Consider the following 19,696-nt stretch of genomic DNA (forward strand, 5'->3'; position numbering starts at 1 on the left):
CGTTCTGCACCACCCCCTCGCGGAGCTGCCTCCTGCTCGGGCTGAGCCGCCTCCGCGTGCCTGGGGGTGGGGCCAGAGGTGCGGAGCGGCCGCGGGACAATGCATGTTCGCTGGCAGCCGCCGTACCGCGGGGCGGGGCGCTGCCCGGAACTAGACGTGGATTTCGGGAGGAAAGTGGAAACGATGGCGGCGGTGGCCGAGGAGGCCGACTGGGAGCCGGCGGGGGCTTCTGCCGGCTCCGGGGGAGCGGCCTTGACTGGGGTGAGGGCCGGGGCCGGGGCCGGGGCCGGGGCCGGGGCCGCGGCCGCGCCCGCGCCCTCTGACTGCGCTGGCGCTGAAGCCGCTGTCTCTCCCTCCCGTAGAAGCGGTGCTGGGCGAGGAGCTGGACGAGCTGCTTGGGCTCGCCTGCGGAGATGCGGCGGGCCCCGAGGACGAGCCCGAGCCCGACGTGAGTACGGGGCGGGGGAGGCCGGTCGGACACCGGGCAGGGGGCCCGTGCTTCCCCTGGCCGCCCCCTAGCGTCGAGGGGCTGGATGGGGTCGTCTGCTCAGGACTCGTCGCTCTCAGAGCCCGACCCGAAACGTCGAGGGTACAGGAGAGCGGCCTTATTGGTGGGTGAAGGCAGCGCCCCTGTGGGGTAGGGCTGGCGGGAGGGCTCGTTTCTGGGTTTCTGGGAGAGAGGTGTGGAGAAGCATGCATATGCTATACCTTTGTCCATTTGTGCTGTGCTTCTTCATCTGGCGCATGAGATGGCTTTCTGGTTTCTTATCTGTTTTCAGATTTCTCCTAAATCCTTTGTCTGCAGCCTCATGCATTAATCCCTATGTTTTCACTCTCCCGCCATATATACCGCTTTTTCTGGCCCAGGGTGGTTCTGGTCATGGCTTCTCTACCCTCTGTTCTTTCTACTTCTCACTGTGTCCTAACTCGCCTTCAGCACAGCCCCTGGGTATCCAGCATAAACCTCAGGTAACTAAAAGCATTTCTACAGGCATTGTGGAGCCTGGTGCTAGAGAAGATCTGGGAACCACTGCATTGTACAAGGGCAGGCATTGGTCATCTGCAGCTCAGCGTTAGTTAGCTATGTGGAGGCTCCTGCTGCACAGCTCAGGCTGTGGGATTTGGTTTTCCTTCCTATAAGTATGCTCTGGTAAGATTTTTGTTTGTCGTAGTTTGCAAATAGTAATTTCTGTGAAGTCTGGCGGACTTTACTGAGCCTCGTTTTGTGAGTCAAGTGGAGAACATAAGGAGTGATACATTTCAGGATGTTTTTCAGCAGAAAATCTTGCTGTGTAAATTGGGTAGGTAATATTTAATTTTTTCAGACAAAATGCTCATAAGTTGTTATGTTTCAGTAGCGAACTGACTTACAGTTGCATGAGCAAAAGCTTGATCAGTGTTTTAAGGTCGTACAATAAATGATGTACATGAAGTGATTTTAATTTCTGTTTTTTCTGTTGGAAAAGGTAACTAGTGTCCCTGGCTTTAGAAGATGATGGTAACGGTTTATTCAAGTATAGGGTACCTAATACAATGCTATTCATCAGTTCTTAAGCAAATCAAGTCCTTGTGTGTGTCTCTGTTTCCTTGCCTGTAAACTGAACTGACACTGCTTTATTTATAAAGTGGTTTGAGATCTGACGATTGAAGGGCATTAAGTAAGTCTTTCAATTAAGATGAAAGGAGAAAGATGTCAACAAGTTCCTAAAACTTGGGTTTTATATAAGGTGGGTCCAGTGACTGGGCTTAGAACTTTCACTTTGCTGATAACAGTATTACTTGTGTCTTAGGCGGTATTCTCCTTTCCTACAGCTCTAAGTTTTAAAAGAAGCCTTGTATCGTGTATTCTAGTTGAGAATTTCCCTTTTAAGGGCTTTTATCTTATACCTTAAAGCAACTGAAGTGATAGTTTTGCTTTGTTTTCCGGAGCTGTAATCATATACACATAGTGTTTGATGGTTTCAATATGTATTGTCTTTTTGTATTGTTTCTTTTTCTAAACTGTCATTTCAGGCAAGTGATCTCTATAACTTTCATTTTGATTTGGATTTGATGTCTTGGGACTCCAATCTTTGGAATATTACAGGCCACGCTCATGCTGGTAATTTAACTGTTGTATTTTGCATGTGTGACTGTTCCCCACCCCCTCCCTCCCCCAGTCCACAAGAGCAAGCTGTTATAACTTTAGGATAGAGGTAACTTATGTGGAACTGTTTGATGTTCTGCAGTGTTTAGCTCTGTGGTGAGAAGTCATGCCGTGTTTCTGTAGGATGGGTACAGCTGGTGAGGACTGCCCTACAAGCTAAACTGGTTTAGTGTCTTGAATCTGCTATATTTTCTGCTGTGCCTTGCTTCAGGATTAAATAGCTGTACAAAGCAGTGTGTTCTTTGCTGATCTTTGTTGTTAAATGCTTGTGCATTAATTTTTTTTTACCTGCTTCTTTCAGATACAAGTGTTGAAGATGGAACCCTTATCACCATCCACTTCAAATTGCTCGGCTCCCTTCCCCATCATCTGTGGAGTCTCCAGTGCAGAATGTGCCTGTATGCAGAAGCCTCCATGTGACACTGAGTAGCAGCAGTCATTTAGAACCAGCTGTGACAAACAAAAAGCCTAATGATTTACTGTCTGACCAGCTTCAGGCATAAGAGGAAACAGCATTATTTTTCCAGCCCTTACAAAAACAACTTCCTTTGATCTTTTCATTCCACTCCTGCTGGTGGCCCATTCTAAAAAGAGCATGTTCAGTTCTCTCTCCTCAGGTTGTGTGTATGGATCTGCTTGTTAAACAGAATATCTTCTGAAGTCTAGCAGTTGCTGGTCTTTGCCCCATTTCATTCTGCTTATAGGGGAGAGGTACTTCTTTTTCAGTAGTACTTAGCATTAACCAGAATAAAACTGCAGAACAAAATCTTTCTCCTGTTTGCTGAAGCAGCAACAGAGATGTGATGGAAGGTTGTTGTAGTCTGAACTGCTAGTAGGCACTTTTATGTGTTTTCTGAAGCATTAATCACATGTACTTTCTGTCTGCAGGATGATGTGGACCTCAGCTGTAGCTCCCAGATGTCCTCCTATCTCCCTCTACAGACAAGAGCTACAGAAGCCCTGTGTTCCTGAAGGAAATGGAGGGGGAAGAAGCCTGCTGTCAGCATCACTTTCTCGATACTGGTGTGAAAGATTAAATAACTTTAATTTCCTCCAGATCGTATGTGTGTTGTCTCGCATGCAGATGCTTAACTAACAGATATTAGTATATACCTTTCGTTTCTGATTGAGATTGTGATCAGATATGTCTATTTTAAACAAATATTGTAGTTAGGTGAAACAAAAAAAACCCCAAAACCACACCATGTTATTACTGCTTGAATTCTGTATTTTATAACTTCTGGTCCAAATCGGACTCCTTTTTCTTTCCTAGCAAATCATTCTGCAAGGACCTTGAAGAGATGTGGTCAGACAGCATCTAGGCCTTTGATACAACCCAAACCCCTTTTGCCTGCTCTACCTGAGTCTCAGACTAGTGTTGGTATCCCAGCTAAAACCATCATTATTCAGACTCTTCCCACGCTTGTGCCGCTACCAAAGCATCAGCCGGTTGTTAACATCCAGCCAGCACCCGATAAAAGTAAGTGAATCTTTTTGACTGGGCGAGATCTTGGGGGTGAACACTGTATCTGTTTGGGATAGTTGCTAGAATGAAGTTAGCTTTGGCAGACGAAGCTGGAAGGATAAGAAAGTAAAGACTGGTCCTCCCATGCTTTGCTGAAAAGCTTAGGCTGAAAATATGGCCTTATTCCTCGTCTTATGTAGTCATGAGAAAAAGCACTCACCTGAGCGTGGTGTGGAATGGAAGACAGTACAACCAAAGAGACTATACAGAGCACTAGCAGTTGTGGAGAGATCATACTGCTGATTTGGAAGGATGTCTAGGGACCCTTGCTCCACTTGTAATGGCAAGTGGTGCATAAGGTGGTGACAGTACTATCGTTGTAACCAAAGGAAGATCCAGCAGAATCACTTAGGATTACTTGAATGAAACTTTAAAGCTTATAAGGAGTGATAAAAGCTTTTTTTTTTAATTCACATGAAATTGTCACAGGATGGTGGGAACGTGAGTTTATGGCTTTTCATCTCACTAAACAGCATTAAGTAGGATGTTGTGAAATCAGCTAGAAGAGCCTTGTCGGATGTTAGAGTAGTGACCTACAGCTGCAAACTGATGTTAACAAGAGGCAAGTGATTTCCTGTCCATGGTAATTCTTTATTCCTCCTGTTGCCCTGTAACAGATTTTTTGAAGTAGCTTGAGCTTTCATTCCTGAATCCCAAACATTCTTTTACTCTTCAGCTAGGCAGCAGAGATGTTACTTTCATTGCTGAAATTGCCAAGTGTAGTTGACTCATTTTCTGCCAGTTGATGGCTGCAGACTCTTGCGGCTGACTGTACGGGCACTGAGGTGTGGAAGAAAAAGGAGTCAAATATAAGGGCTTGTATCTAGAAATTATTGCAATAGTGAAAAATTTGTCTATATTACTCATTACTCCTCAGTCCAGAGTTAAGCCAAAGCTGGAGATGCTGATTTGTTACAACGTGCCTAAGGTTATTGGGTTGCTTAAAACACAGGTCAGCACAGTCAGCATGACCTAATTCTTATTCCTTCTGGTGTTCCAACTGATAAAATACCATCTGGAATAAGGAGTGTCGGGGATATGGGCTTTTTGTGAGGATCGGCTTCTCTTTTTCCCTGAAGAAAAAGTCAGAGAGTAGTTTCTGTGAGGCACTATAGAGTAAATACTTTTGGTGAAGTATGGCTGTGCTGCGTATTTACTTTGACTGATGGTGTGTTTAAAAATTCTTTAGTGCCACTTCCATAACCAAACCCATAAGGATATTTTATGTTAATAAAGATCCCCTGGAGCTACCAGTTTGAAATATGCTATTGTTTTCAAAAGAACATGAGGAATGATATTTTTACAGTCCCTTTCATGAAAGCTTAAAGAAAAAAACTATCATCTTAGAGCATCGCATACTTTATGCATTAAAAAAACCCTGTTGAAGTAATCTCAAATTCAGCAATTGAGGTTCTTAATTTGGGTAGTACTAATTTATGCTGTCTTCAAAATTGTATCTGGAAAAAAATGAGATCTAATCCTACACGTTGTACATAAAAGATCTTGGCACTAGGTAAATTACTTCATATTTCAGCTTCCAGAAGATTGGGTAAATGCTGTAATACATTGTCACGCCTTCTGGTTGGAATGCTGAGCTGAAACATGCTGTTTCTGAAAGCTGGCGAGGACATCCTGTTTCAATGGATTAGAGACATTCGAGTGTTTTCAGACAACAAAATATTACTCGAGCACCTGCTTGAGTTAAATATAGTTGTTGGACTGAAATTTCTTGGAAGTAGGTGGTTTTGACTCTGTTTCAAACTGTCAAAATTACCTATTTTTTTTCCGTTTGCTTTTCTTTAACCTCTGTTCAGCTTATGTATGAAATATCTTGCATGAGATTTTTTAAAATAACTGGTCTTCTCTTAGAGTGAATTAAAGCTTTAACTTATGTTTTGAAAATATAGCTTGCGTTTTTCTCTCTCATTGACTCTCTTTATGCTGTTTCTGAATTGGTTTTTATAGTATAAGTCATTTCTATGTGGTAAGTTTTTCTGTTGAATACAGTAATAAAGTCAGGATGGACAAAAGGGAGAAGGAGGATTGAGGTTAGCTGGCTAAGTTCTTTGAAAAAGTTGCCCTAAAGTGCTAGCAATACTGTAATGTGAAATGTTTCTAACAAGTGTTGACTTACATTAAATTTCATGAGCCTTTGGGAGAGAGCTTGTTTTATTGGATTCTTTTAATATATGTAGTTCTTGTTTGCAGTGAGGATTAAGATCCCTGCAGAATTTTGAGCTATTTCTCTCTTCTTTCATTCCTGTGCTGTGGAATATTTTAATGTGAAAAAATTGATGCTGAGCGCTCCTGTTTGTTCTTGTGTTCTAGGTCAGTCTATTGTGCTCCCCCCAGCGCACTGTGGTGCAGCTCCAGGCTTCTGGGGTGCTTCCTGCATCCCAAGCCAGTCATTGCTGTCAACTGGAGGACCAACAGCTTCATAATAATATGGTGAACGTATTGTCTCCAGCTCCTGGAAACGGCTCAACAACTACCAAAATACCAGTAACTAGGCCCTTGCTTCAAAGTACCACACCAGCAACAGGGCTGGATGTAAGTTCTGACTGTGTGATGATAGGTAATAAACAAAGCTTGGAAACAATTTTCAGTTACCTGCAGGTGGCATATAATGGAAGAACCAGGTCACTTTAGAGTCTGAGGAAGACAGAGCTGTAGTTGAATTCATCTAGTAGGATTTCTAACAGTAAATCAGGAATTCAGCAGCTTGGCAGAGCTTGATATGTGCTGGCCTGCCTGGAGTTGCAGGTCAAGTATGCAAATGTTGTGGCAGAAGACAGTGCTGATATATATAGGTTTTTTTCCTTTGCTCGTCTTCTCAGCTGCAAGTTCTCAATGGCTAGAACTCTCTCACATACAAGAAGATTTGATGTATCTGATTTTTCATTAGTGCTAAACCATTTCCGTGATCTGTAGAATAAAAACATTCCTTTGGAAGTAGATGAATTGGAAATGTCAGCAGTAGGCTTGATTCTTTTTCCATCCCTTTTATCTCCCAGATTTTACTCCTGATTTTTAGAAACTTCAGGTATTGAGTTTCATATGATCCTGATCTCTTTAGGCTCCCTTTTGATTGTATACTGAATGAATAGAAGAGGGATAAGCTCTCAACAGGCAGTAGGTGCAAACTGAAATAGCTTCTGATGTGTGGGACTTTCCCTCCCTCTCTTCAGCTTTGACAGCTTAACTAGCTGGCAAGCTGGGTATTAACTTGATTTAGTTCCTAGTAGTTTGGAGCTCCTTTGATTGCATTTTGTTGTGGAAAGTACCAAAGCTTCTTCTCTGTGGCTTTTAATCTCTCAGGGTGTCATTCTCCAGTGTGGTATTCTAAGAACAATTGTCATGAACCAAGAATCCTACTGTATTTCTCAGTGTGAGAGGAAAACATTTATGTCCCTTCACAAGAAATTTTACAGTATAGTCACTTGCTTATTAGCAGCACAGAACACTTTCTTAAAGGCGTGTGCCTTCTGGACTCCTTAGAGGGATATTGTACAGTTTCCTAGTGTCTGAGAATTGCCACTCATGCTTAATGCTAAATTTTCCTCACTATTTGTGTTTGTGTGCAGGCTGCATTTTTAAAAGAAAAATTATTTGTTATGAGTAATTCAGCAGCCAGAGTGCGATGCAAACCTAACCATGAATTTGCAAGATGCTAACGGAGGTCTGTTAGTAGGCAAACCAGTTAAGAGCGCTGCATTTTTAAATGATAGTTGCCTGCTATGCATTGCCAGACTGAAGAGACCTATCAGCAGTCATTAGGTTTGTGACTCCCTGTAATCAGGACTAGCATGACACCATTGTCTGAATGTAAGATTTAATTGACAAACCCCCCTTATTTTCCTTACATTTCATATCACGTCAAGAAGTTAACATGTACGTCAGTGAGAGTAGTCAAATATGTAGCTGGGGTAATGAATGGCTGTTTGTTTTGAACAATGGTTGTGTGGGTAATTCCACCTGTGGCTGTTTCAGGGAGGCAGTTGACTTAGTATCTGCCTAAACACTTAAGTGTCTTGCCTGTGTTTATTGAAACATGAAAAAAAGTTGCAATTGCTCTTTGGCACATGCTGGTGAAATAGCACTTTGGAAAAGAACAAATGTTTTGGGATACAAGTGGCACCAGCAGGGTCGAAACATTGTGCCACTGTCATAGATGCCATATGTGGGGCTCAAAGCTGCACAGATGTAGCTGCCATTTGACCTCTGTAACATGTTTTTGTTTATTCATCTGAACAGATGAAGAAGAAGAAATACTGCAGGACTTTCTTTTAGGCTTAGGAGGGATAAATTTTTAGCTTAACACTCAGCCCTTCGAATGGTTTACACTGAGACTGGCTCATAGGAAGCGATACACGTGGGACCCTATGGTGTGCATGTTTACACAGCTTGCCACCTGTGGGGAAGTGCTAGGCTTTCAATATGGCCACTCTTCACTAGGAAACTGGTTAAGAACTTTTCCACTAGGAAAGTGGACAAAAGAAATGCTGCCTAAGCAAACCACTCTTTCGGTTGAAGGAAAGAGGCCCTTAGGTAAAAAAAAAAAACAGATGAACTTTCCTGTTGCAATTAAATGATATAAGAGCATAAATGGTAGGTGTGTGAGGGAATCTAGTTTAGCTTTTCCCTATAGGGCCTTGAAGGTACATCTTCAAAGACAGCAGCTTTCATAAGCTGAGGTAAGAGGCTAGCCAACATAAAGTTGAAATTGTTTGCACTTTCAACTCTTTGTCTTACCCAGCGTGTGGACCAAAAACTCTGGAGTGTGAGACACATTCTTACCACCTCACACTAGAAATACAGCTTGCGTTGGAGTGGAGGTTAAATTTTGTTCAGAACTGAGTTTGTTTTGGAAGACTGGTTTGAGGTAGCAGTGTTTATTTGTAAAGTGCATGACTCTGTAAAGACTCTGAAGATAGATGGCAATCTGAATCTAGTTAGTACTGTGTGAAGCAAGGTTTTGCAATTAACGTTTCACTTCTCCATACTTAAAACATCTTGTGTGTTTTAGTGGGGGTGTTGCTTTTAAAGTTGAAAAGCAAAAGTTGCATCACTGATTAATGTTTTATTTTAATGCTAGCGTGTTTCCTTTATGGATCTGTTTTCTGAGAACTGGAATTTACTATCTGGAATGGTAAATTAATACCATGCAACCTACAAAGAGGAAGGCTGCAAAAGAAGCTAGCAGAGGTGCTTGCTACATTTAATCTTTGTTCAGCACTTGTGCAAAGGAATGTTGCTTAAGCAGTCGGACACTATAAATTAGTTCCCCTCTATCTTCTGATTATTGAAATGCTCAAGCAAGGGACATGTTTGTCTTGATGCCAAGCCAGCTATGTAATGCTTAGTGCCATACTCCTTCCAGATTTAAGCATTGTTGCACTATTTCATGCACACAACTCTTTCCATTTCCTGTGTCAGATTTAGGTAGGATCAGGTGTGCAGTTGTGGGTTATTCCCCAAAAAAAGCCAGGAAAGTGCTGGAGAGTTGACTAAGGACCCTAAGCTGTTTTAGGGACTGTCAACTAAAACAAAATAACTCAAGGACATGAATAGTTTGGTTTCATTTAAGCAAGCTTAAGAAATGAGTGGAAGTGAAACTGGTGTGGTGTAGACTGAAATGCAATTATTACAGAGCGTACCTTGATTTGGACTGTGAAGAGTTGCTGTTACTGACAGCTCTTGGGGAACCTTAGTAAAAAAGTTCAATCTAGATTAATACCATATGAAACATAGCTGGCCGTGTCTGAAAGAGCGATAGATGTACCTTAGGATGTACTCTTAGCATATGAGAGTTCACTGGTGTTTTTAACTCTGTTTTCTCCGCAGAAGCAGGTAGATTTGCCAGAGGTCCCAGGCACTTAGTCAAAAGCTGTCCTGTAGCAAATAATCCTGACCTGGTCTTCAAACAAGAATGGATGTAAACAATTTGGTCTTTTCTATTTAACTTCATGATACAAAACCTCTTTTGAAAAATAGGAATGTAACTACTTGTTTGGAATATTGCACAACTCAAACCAAAGCTGCTGCATAAAACTCATGCTTTATTATTTCATCTCTGGACAGCTGAAGTGATCCTCGCCCTAAATCGGTGTGTGCTATACACTGCAGTCCTTGGCTAGCCTGAGTCTTTTTTTTTTTTTTTTCCAAAATTTTTATAGCTGTAGGCTTTTTCGTATGTCAAGTATTGCAGTACTTACAAAGCTTTGACCTGAATTTGTTGTTAATGAAAATGTTTTAATTTTTTTTCCTTTTCCACTGTCTCCTAAAGAGAGAAACAAGAGTAAGTACAAACAGCTTCACTTTCACAGACTTTTGTGGCAGCTGACTAGAGGTATAGTAAATTATCTTTATATCAAGCAATTAGATGAACATGGATTCAGCCCAAGAGATGAATATTCTGTTACCGGTTTTGTCATCAGACTGCAGTATCATGAAAAATAACTTCAAACAGTCTGTAGCAAATTTTTCTTGCAAACAACAAAGTGCTAGAGCAACATATTGTCTGTCAGTAAGCGTGTACAGGGAGAGAGCCGGAAAGCTATGGTTAGGGTTCTTTAAACAGCCAGACCTTGATGGGAGCACACTGTGTTTGTTACTGCTCTGTAACTTGTTAATTTTTTTTCCTAGACTGATACTTCTAGAATAGTTCTCATGTTTTTTTCCTTTAGCTTTCATGATCTAATAGATGAAGGTTACTCCAGCGCATGTGTTGGTGAATGCAATCTGTGTGAGATGACAACATGCATTTCTCTTTCAGTGTAAACATCATTATGGCATGTCCATGTTACCATGTAGTCTTATAATGTGGTAAATGTCTTCTGTTTTTAATAAACACAGAGTTGCTGTTCCTAATCTGTGAGAAGGAAATCAACAGAGTAGTGTGTAAACTTGAAATGTCAAGTAGTTTTGTATAGCTCTGCAGTATTGATTATCATTGTCAGCAGCAAGATGCTTTCAGTCTAGATCATCCTACTCAGTATAAACCACGAAATGAGTAAGTGGTAAAAAGATAGACTATTCCTGCTTGGGAAACAAATCAGAGTCAAGACTGTTCGAGAATGAGGGGGGTTGCTTTGATCTGTCCCAGTCTGGTCTGGCAGACTGAATACATTGGAGTATATTTTCTGGTTTAGCTTCATCGGGAAGGAATCCACTTTGTGTGCTCTCTCAGTAACTGTTCTGTGATGTGCTATGCTCCTGATCTAAATTAAAATAGATGCACCGAGAGTCTGCATTTAAACTGTGATAGAAATGCTTCATATGCATAGAATGTGCAATCTGAAGTCAGCAACAGCATTCAACATCTGAAAAAACTGTATAGCAGAGCTGGAAAATGTGCAGGAACAGGTGTAATCAAGTGTGGAAATGGCTTCCATACAGGACAGGCTAAAAAAGCATGAGACTTACCAGTTGAGAAAAGCTAAGACTCATTGGAGCCTATAAAATCGGGCATGGTAAAGTGAAGGGGACAGATATTCTTGACACCTTGCAGACCTCTGGGTATGTATTTTCTGTCTTTGTGATTTGTTTGATCGAGTCAAACTACTGCTTGAATATACATTGTGTCTCCTACATGTAGGAGAAGGTTGAGAATGCAGGAGAAAACAGGCAGGATAGCACCTGTTTTTTCATTATCCACGTGCTGTAACTCTCGGAGATGTATTACTAGTTGCCTCTGTGCTGAACATTTCACTTCATTTGAAGCAGAGTGCAGGGAGTTATTCATGCAGACTTTTAAAAAAGTAGTGGAGCAGAAATTATGCATGGAATAGAGACTCTTAACATGCAGATCATTAACAAGCCTTTGTATTTTCTAGGTTAGCGTCTTGAGAAGACAGCAGCGCATGATCAAAAACAGGGAGTCAGCTTTTCAGTCACGGAAGAAAAAGAAAGAATATATGTTGGGACTGGAGGCGAGGCTGGAAGCAGCCTTATTGGAGAACGAGAAACTCAAGAAAGAAAACAGCACATTGAAGAGGCAGCTGGATGAAGTAGTATTAGAGGTAAGAGATTGTGAAGAATATACGACTTTATATGAAGTCAGTTACTCAGGTGGAAGACATTTGAACAGAACCACAGAAATGTTGACTGGAAGACCTTTCGGGCTTTCTAGTCCAACCTCCCACTCTGAGGAGGACTTTTACCAATTCTAGGTCACGGCAGCTGTTGCATTGCCTTGTTGACTTTTAATTCCTTATTTCATGATACTTCTGAAGATTTGACTGAATGGTTAGACTGAATAGAAGCTGAATATACTGTACAAATAAAAGAGTTTTATTTTTAAGTACTCCTGGCCTGTATTCATACATAATTAGGCAAATGTAAATCTGAAAAGCAAACATAATTTGATGTATTTAGCTTCTGAAACACCTTTGCATGTCTGTGCCCCTTTTTTATTTCATGTCTTCCCTATTTTTCCTGTCTAGAATCAGAAGCTCAAAGTATCATCGCCAAAGAGAAGGGCCTTGTGTGTGATGGTGATACTGACTTTCATAATGTTGAATTATGGTCCATTGGGGTAAGATACCTAGGATTCCTCTTTGCATAGCAGTGTGCTGTCCTGTGATTTTAGTTTGAATCTTTAATGCAATCAGTGCTGTGTCTTAAAGTCAGCTTGGAACCTGACTTCCATCCTTTTCTTTCTTCTTGTGCAAGGGGAGACTCCTTTGTGTAATGGTTCCTTTTCGAATCCTTCTGGCAACAAGACCTAAATCTTGTGCTTCTAATTTCTCTTGGCTTGGCTTTTTGTTAATGCAGTGTACAGCAGTTCGTCTGCTCCAGTTATACCTGAAGGAGCTGTGTTGAGAACTCTTTTTAGAGAGAAAGTCACAGAGCTTGTGAGCTCACCTGCTTGTTTGAACCTGTGCTAATCTCAATACCTGTGGGTTTAAGCTGCTTCTAGTATCCAGTGCAGGAAACAGCACTGTTTGTTCCAGTGCTTTGCAATCCTGTCCATTAGATGTGTCTTGCTGCAGTCTTCCTTTTTACAGTGTAAGCCCTGTATTACTTGACTTCTAGGTCTGATGAAAAAGTTATTCTCTCTCCCTGATTTGTTGATGTGGTAATCAAAAACCTCTCTTGTTTGAACTGTATGGGTGGGGCACAGGAACCAGAGAGCAGGAATGAAATGCTGCATTACTTCCCAGACACTGTGGAAGAGAAGAGACTAAAAAGGGGCACATCTTGCTCATATCTGTCTATTTAACCTGACTTTGGAACATAAAGACCTTTTATATGAAGCTGTTCACTTTTTCAAAAAGGGAAGATATTTCAGGTGATTCCCAGTCAGCAGTGTCTCAATTGGTCCTCAAAACTCCAGTCAAAGTAAAGGAATAGGATGGGATAAATCTGGAAGAAGACTTTGTTTCTGACTATGATAAACTTTTATAGTGTTGGTGTTTGTATTTTTAATAATATTAGAAAATTTGCTAAAGCTGAAATTTTGAAGTATTTGCAGTAAGTGCAAATATTGCTTGTCTCATGCAGTGAAATAAATAGAACTGATAATTTTACTTCGATGTAGTTTATTTGAAGTTAGACCATTCATTAGTGCATTTAGGATTTGTATTGGGATTCTTGACTATCAGACAGAAAAATCAGCTTCCAGGTGCTAAGCAACTGATTTGTACATCCCATCTCCATTTGTAAACATTACCATTCATTTGAGAGACACTTCGTGAGTACTAATAGAACCAGTAATCTTTCTGAAGCTGGGAGAAATTTTAGTTGCATCCACATTACAGTTGGAATGCATGAAGCTCTTGTTAGTTTTGAGAGGCTTGGGAAGTCTTTTACTACAGTCTCTAGAGTTCTTGTGTCAGCTTCTTTACTGCCAGGAATGGGTAAGGGTTCAGCTTGACAGCAAGAAACAGCTCTCAAAGTAGACTGAAAGGTCAGTTTATGTTCATATCTTTACAATAATCAGTGACTATACAACTGTGGCAGGGTTAGCTTTTTGGCCTGATTTTTTGTTTAATAAAATAAAGCAAAAAAATTCTTGGGTGTCTGGTTGAGCAAGCCAGTGTAATTGTCATGACTGAGCTGAGTGGTCTGCATCAGTACTGAATTTAGGTGGTGAGGAGGGATGTAATGGCAAATTTGCAGGGAATTACTCTTTTTGCTTTTTTTTTTCTTCCTTGCAGAATAAATGCTTGCACTGCAATTAAACTAGACTGTAGCAAGGTGGCATGAATGTTGATTGTGCAATACTTTTTGGAAGGCCCAGAATGTGGGATATACAAACTGTCACCTAAGATTTCACTCCTTCCTTTTATAGAGGTGTCACAAAATGTGACAAAATATAGCTCCGCAAATGTGATTGTCGTAATTGCTGTTCTGCTTAGTCCTTAATGACAGAAGCTTCCGATACACATGATGTTTTTCAGTTCCTGCAACTTCTTACAGAAATAAATAATTTTTTGTTACAATATCCATGCTAGCTTATAGTTCAGCAAAAGTACTTTTTTTCCCAAAATGCAGGTGTTTGTGGGATATCTGATTTCTAGGCAGTGGTCAGCTGGAGATAAATCTGATTTGAAACTTTGTGAAAGTGTTGCCATTACTTTTATGTAGGAAATTATTTTACTTGCACACCTGCATGGAGGTATGACAGCATTCAGGCACATGGTGTTTTGGTTCAAATGTCTTCACAGTGAATATTTTATTGTTTAAAACCAGTGAGGGAGAGCGACCTCCTCCCCCCAAAAAATGTAGGATTTTCACCCCCTAAATTCTGTAGCAGACAGAAATTCCCATAGCTGGCCTTACTGTAAAATGCTTCTCAGTTTGCTAATTGGAAGTGATAGGATACTTTGAAGGCTAGAGATAAACAGAAGAACAGATACATAGGCTTTAGCTGCCTATTTCCATCAAATTGGAGAAGATATGGAAGCGGTAGAGCGGTTTGGGGACAGGGATGTGAAGCTGAAGGGCAGGCAGTCCTACAAACCCTCCGTGGCCAGCAGCAGGTTGGTAGAGATGCAATGCAGGGCTTGGGCATTCAGCATCCTACAAAAAGGCATCTAGAGAGTTGACTCTGTGGTTAGTTCTATATTTTCTTCTGCATTAGTGGGTAAGTGTTGTACTAGCACTGGCTCACGCATAATCTTGTTTATTGGTTTTAAGTCTTGTAGACCGTGTATGTAAGTGGTGAGATGTTTGTGGCGCTTCACAGAGGACTCTAAGCCTCTGCTGTTCTGCTGTTTTAAGATTGTGAAATGAGAAGCAGTCTGGGATGTGGCAGTTCTTGGCAAACAAGTCTAGCAGATAACGTTATTCTGCTGAGAGATTTTTTCATGCTGACAAATACACTCTGTGTGTGGGTAATCTGTGACATTGAACATGGGAATAGTGGACTGAGGATGGAAGTCTGGTAGGGAAGCTGGTATTGAGCCAAGATAACTGTTTGTAAATATTGGTGGAGTCTCAGTATGGTCTAGATCTCACCACCATGCTGCTCTAGGAGGCAAGCTCAATTGTGAGATTCAGCATTGTCATGGCATGTTTGAAAACACACCAAATATCCTCTTGAGTAATACGTATTAAGGTGACTAAAGCCACATGTCTGGCACCTGCCTAAAAAAGGACAGTGACTTGCAACTGAAACACGTCATCTTTTTTTTTTTTTTTTTTTCCTCTTGCTTTAACAGTTCTGATTGTGTGTGTGCGCTCCTTCCTCAGTCCATTGTGGTACAAAGACATCCAGGCTAATTGAAATCACTGATGCCTTGTAGTGTAATGGAGGAAGAGCTCCATGGCCAAGCTCCTTGCTTGTCCTTTGCTACCTCGCAGCTGAGCTAGTGCCTGATTTGGGAGTGGTGCTGAACGGTGAGCATTAGGCATTGTAGCTGTGGCCCATGATTTCCTCCAGCTGCAGGTTGGATAGTGTTGTCTAAACTAGTGCCAACTGCTGAAGCTAACAAACATACATAGAAATGATGGCAGTCAAAGGGCAATTAATTTTTTACACACTAGTAGACGTGAACTGATGAAATGGGAAGAAACAAGTATTTGATGAGTGCAAGAGGCGTGCAACAGTGGCATATTAGCCAGCTCCTTCTGGCTCCCAAGGAAATCTGGAGCCCAGTGAGTGTTTCAGTGAAAACAGCAGAAGGTCTGGAAGACTTTTGTGGCTTTTAACAGTTCTGATATGAGAAACTTAGTTTAATGTTCATGACACTGAAAGAACACACTTCAATGCTGAGTTGAGTGTACATTTCTGTTGGAGGGGGCCAAAGCTACCTCCTTCTGTAGCACAACTTTGGTCTTGTGTTGTAGTTTCTGCTTGAAGAGAGAGAGAGAGAGATAGAGAAACTGAGAGGAAGAGGACAGGTTGGTGGATTTGGCTTGGATTTGGGTTCCAGATTTCTCTTGATGGGTTCGTGCTTGAACAAAATTCAATAGCTTTGATTTTCTTACAAACTACACCTGCAGGAGCAGGAAGTGTGATTCCTTCCTCCTTCCTTTTCTGATCACAGTCACGTGTTGATCCTGGCAGAGTTGTGCCTCAGCCTGGCTTGCTTTGTCCTGCTGGTGCAGTTGCAGAGCCTGCACAGAATGCCAGATGCGCTTGCTGATAATATACTCTTTTCTCTGTGTTATCTGCTGGGCTGGGAGTGAGATACAGAAAGCTTTTACCCGGAATGAACATGGCAGTTGAGACCGCTTGCATCATGACTGCCCAAGCTTTGGCAGTAAAAACTTCCAATTAATATATAGTTTTGTAAGCAAAAATGAATGTTTTGGATGTTGATACTTGCTTTCTTCCTTTCTTTTCTGAAAAATAAATTGCCTTTTAAAGAAAGCACAAGATAAGACAGAAAAAGATATCATCCTAGTTTGAGTTGATTTCCTCAGCGGAAAGAGGCTGGACTGCTCTTACGAGCTTTGCACTTGCAGAGGGTAGCTCTGGAGCAACCTAGCAGAAGGTGATGCCTTGCTGTCAGCAAATGGTGCCCTCATCAGGAATTGGAAGAGAGAAATACTTTCCAGAGAATGTTTGGCCCTGTGGCAGCTTTGTCTGAAATCAGTTAGGAAGAGGACAAGGTCCTGTGTTGGTGTCTCCTTGCAATGTCAACTTTAGCCTATTGGAAACATCCTAGCTCATTTTCAGAGATAGTACTGTCTCCAGAAAACTTTATATCATCTTGGCCTTTGTCTGCAAATTACTGTACAACTTAAATGTCAGTATTCAAAACTCAAAGTGCACAGAGTTTGTTCAGCTAGAAGTACAAAAGAAATTTAGTTTGGGTTCCTGGCAAGAATTGCTTTCACGCTTATCAAACTGACATTTAAACCAAAGAAGTAAAAATACAGCTAAAGCTAAAATATCAGGTGCTCTTGAATGCCTGGACAAACCATGACAGGGGTGTTGCTTTTCTTTCTCTCCTATAATCAGATTTATCTACACTTCTGAACAAACAACTGCATGAAGTACTTAGCAGTTCTTTCTTTTTTCCCTTGGATCCGATTTTGCATCTTAAACAAGCCAATGGCTCAGCCAGCTTGGACAGGGTGTTTGGCTGTGTGAAAACACTTTAGTGCTCACAGTATCTGGGACACCCAAATGCAGGTTGCAAAGCCTTGGTAGACACCCCAGGTATATAAGTGTGGCCAAAGAGAAAAGTTTCCGGCTTTTAAGTGTCCAGTAAAAGTGTCCTCATCTTGTCCAGTAAAGCTATTTCTCACCTTCACCTTTCTTGACTTTTAATGTAGGGCAGTAACTTAATTCCTGCAAGTAGTAGGACTTGCTTAGGGCAGATATGTCAAAGTTCTTGCTCTTTTCCAAGTTCTCATCTTGTAGCCTAACAGAATGAAAGAATTGGCCATGCCTTTGCCGTCTATCATATTAAAACTATTTTTTTTAAGCAACTATTGCGATCTTAGCTGAAAACAGATTTTTCAGAAGCTTTTTTGCCTCTGAATGGGATCGTGTACCTTTCTTTTTCACTGGTTTTAGCCTTTGCTACCTGATGGTTCTAAATGCTCAATATTGCATTCATCTTCAGTGTTGTGTTGTTGGGAACTGCTCTGTAGAGCTCTGTTCCAGCTTGGATTATTGCTGTCCTACCTAGTTCAGTATGCCTCATGTGGACAGGTTTTTCCAGATGTAGTTCTGTAGGAGAGATCCATCCTTCACCCCAGCTGCTAAAGGTGTTCTTTGTTCCTAAGTCATGCTATTCCCACCAATTTCAATTTAAGATATCGAAAGAGGAATATTTTTGATATCCTATGTCATACTCTCATGTGCCCACTTGGCAAGGAAAGGTCTTTGAGAGTGAGAAGTCAAGAGGATATAGACCATTACCTACATGTCCTCTCCTATCTGTTACCTGAAGATGGAGCCCTATTTACAGACAAACTCCACAAGTGACCTCTTATGAGAGAAAGAGAGGGGAAGAAATGATTCAACAGAACAACATCATCTTCTGTTGAGATGAGGGAAAAAACTAACAGAACTCCCTGAGTAACTACAAGATGGGGGCAGAGCAGTATTTCAACTGGGTTTTCCTCACCCAAACTGAAAGTTTGTTTGGTTTTTGGTCAAAAACAAAGGAAAAGGTTTGCCACAAACCAAAGGAGTGAGGAAGGGGAAAATATTTTATTTTTTTAGATATATTTGAGACTTTGAGAGGGAAGCTTTTGGTAATCTCCAAGATCCTAAAAAAGTTAATGGTAAAAGGGGAGGCAAATGTAGCCCATGTACCTGAAGGCAGAAATTGCTGCTAGTCCTGAAGAATCATTTTGTGGAAAATAACAATCCTGATAAAGGAAAGGGCATTGCAATATATACTATGAATAATACCATATTTTGTCCTCAGGTTGGTGCCTATGTTCTCAGAAGTAGAAGGCACGGGTATGGCGAACATACTCTGTTCACCACCTCCTTTGTCTTTTGCTGCTGCTGAAGATACCTTCTTTAAGTTTGAAACATCTTATACTTATCTGCTGCCAAAAGTGAAATTTTAATTTTGATGAAATGATCAAGATCTTTTTAAGCATGAGAAGAGTAAAAATAAACATTTACTCTCTATTCAAGCTGATATAATCAGATAAGGTGTTTGTGATTTTGAGTGGCTGTACAGCTAAAACAACTAAATTACAAAACCTAAAGATTAGCTCTGATTGCAAAGCAGTGCTGATCTTTATCCTTGATGGACCTGGTTTGGATTTCTCTGCTTTTGTTTAGAGTCAGCTGGAGTAGTATGTTGTTGCATGTGGTGCTTCATCTCAAAGTAGGAGATCTCGCCAAGCTGGAACCTGAAATAACAAGAATCACCTTTGCAGAGCAAGGCAAATAGGAAGGAGGAACCATCATGGAAAATGCAGATTTATTATGATTCTACTGGTTAGGATTTTGTCAGGTTTAACTAAAAATTACATGGATAGTTTCTCTGGTTCGGTGTGTCATTTTGAATAGGAAAGGAGAGAAGTAGGACAGGATAAAATGTCTGACTTGAGAGGTCCATCAACACATTGGATGGCTGATACACTTTGGGCTGTGTGGGGAAGTGGTTTGCTGGACAGTTAACGACTTTCAGAACTTCTGATGGATGTTCTTGGTTTCATTAATAAATTCCGTACTTCTAACTGTCATGGCTTCGAATTGGGTAAAGTAGGGACATTTCACAGATGAGTGACTTCCAGCTGGGACATATGGCATCCCTTTAAGCATCGGCCTTAGTTTTGAACTCTGGTTCTGGGCTTGAGATTCTGTTACCAGTGCTGATGCTTTCATTGGAAGAGGAGAAACATCATGTCATAAAATACAGTAGATAGTGGAGATTGTTTCTGTGAAATTGGATAGCCTGGTGTTGCCTGGTCTGTGAGGCTGTTGAATAAACCATACGGCTTTCTATGCTCTGCAGTGAGACATTTGGATGCTAGTGTCCATACACAGTAAGGAAACTTAAATACTTTTCTGCCCACTGTCACTAGTGAAAACAGAGCTTGTAGCATTTCTGCTGCCCTGATTCTGTACTGCTATCTGGAAACATGAAGGAGAGGAG

General features: G+C 41.2%; 1 protein-coding gene across 1 annotated transcript in view; it reads left to right on the forward strand.

The window, feature by feature from the left end:
* Positions 1–45: 45 nt before the first annotated feature.
* Positions 46–19,696, forward strand: part of ATF6 (activating transcription factor 6) — a 78,002-nt gene continuing 58,351 nt past the window's right edge. Inside the window, 12 exon segments of the mRNA XM_054072983.1 lie at positions 46–246; positions 249–261; positions 363–448; positions 2,014–2,112; positions 2,463–2,498; positions 2,500–2,544; positions 3,035–3,070; positions 3,072–3,171; positions 3,420–3,630; positions 6,005–6,221; positions 11,507–11,692; positions 12,116–12,207. Coding sequence (XP_053928958.1) covers positions 100–246; positions 249–261; positions 363–448; positions 2,014–2,112; positions 2,463–2,498; positions 2,500–2,544; positions 3,035–3,070; positions 3,072–3,171; positions 3,420–3,630; positions 6,005–6,221; positions 11,507–11,692; positions 12,116–12,207 — 1,268 coding nt within the window. The 5' untranslated portion in view covers positions 46–99.

The sequence above is a fragment of the Cuculus canorus genome, chromosome 8, assembly GCF_017976375.1.
Source record: "Cuculus canorus isolate bCucCan1 chromosome 8, bCucCan1.pri, whole genome shotgun sequence".
NCBI lineage: Eukaryota > Metazoa > Chordata > Aves > Cuculiformes > Cuculidae > Cuculus > Cuculus canorus.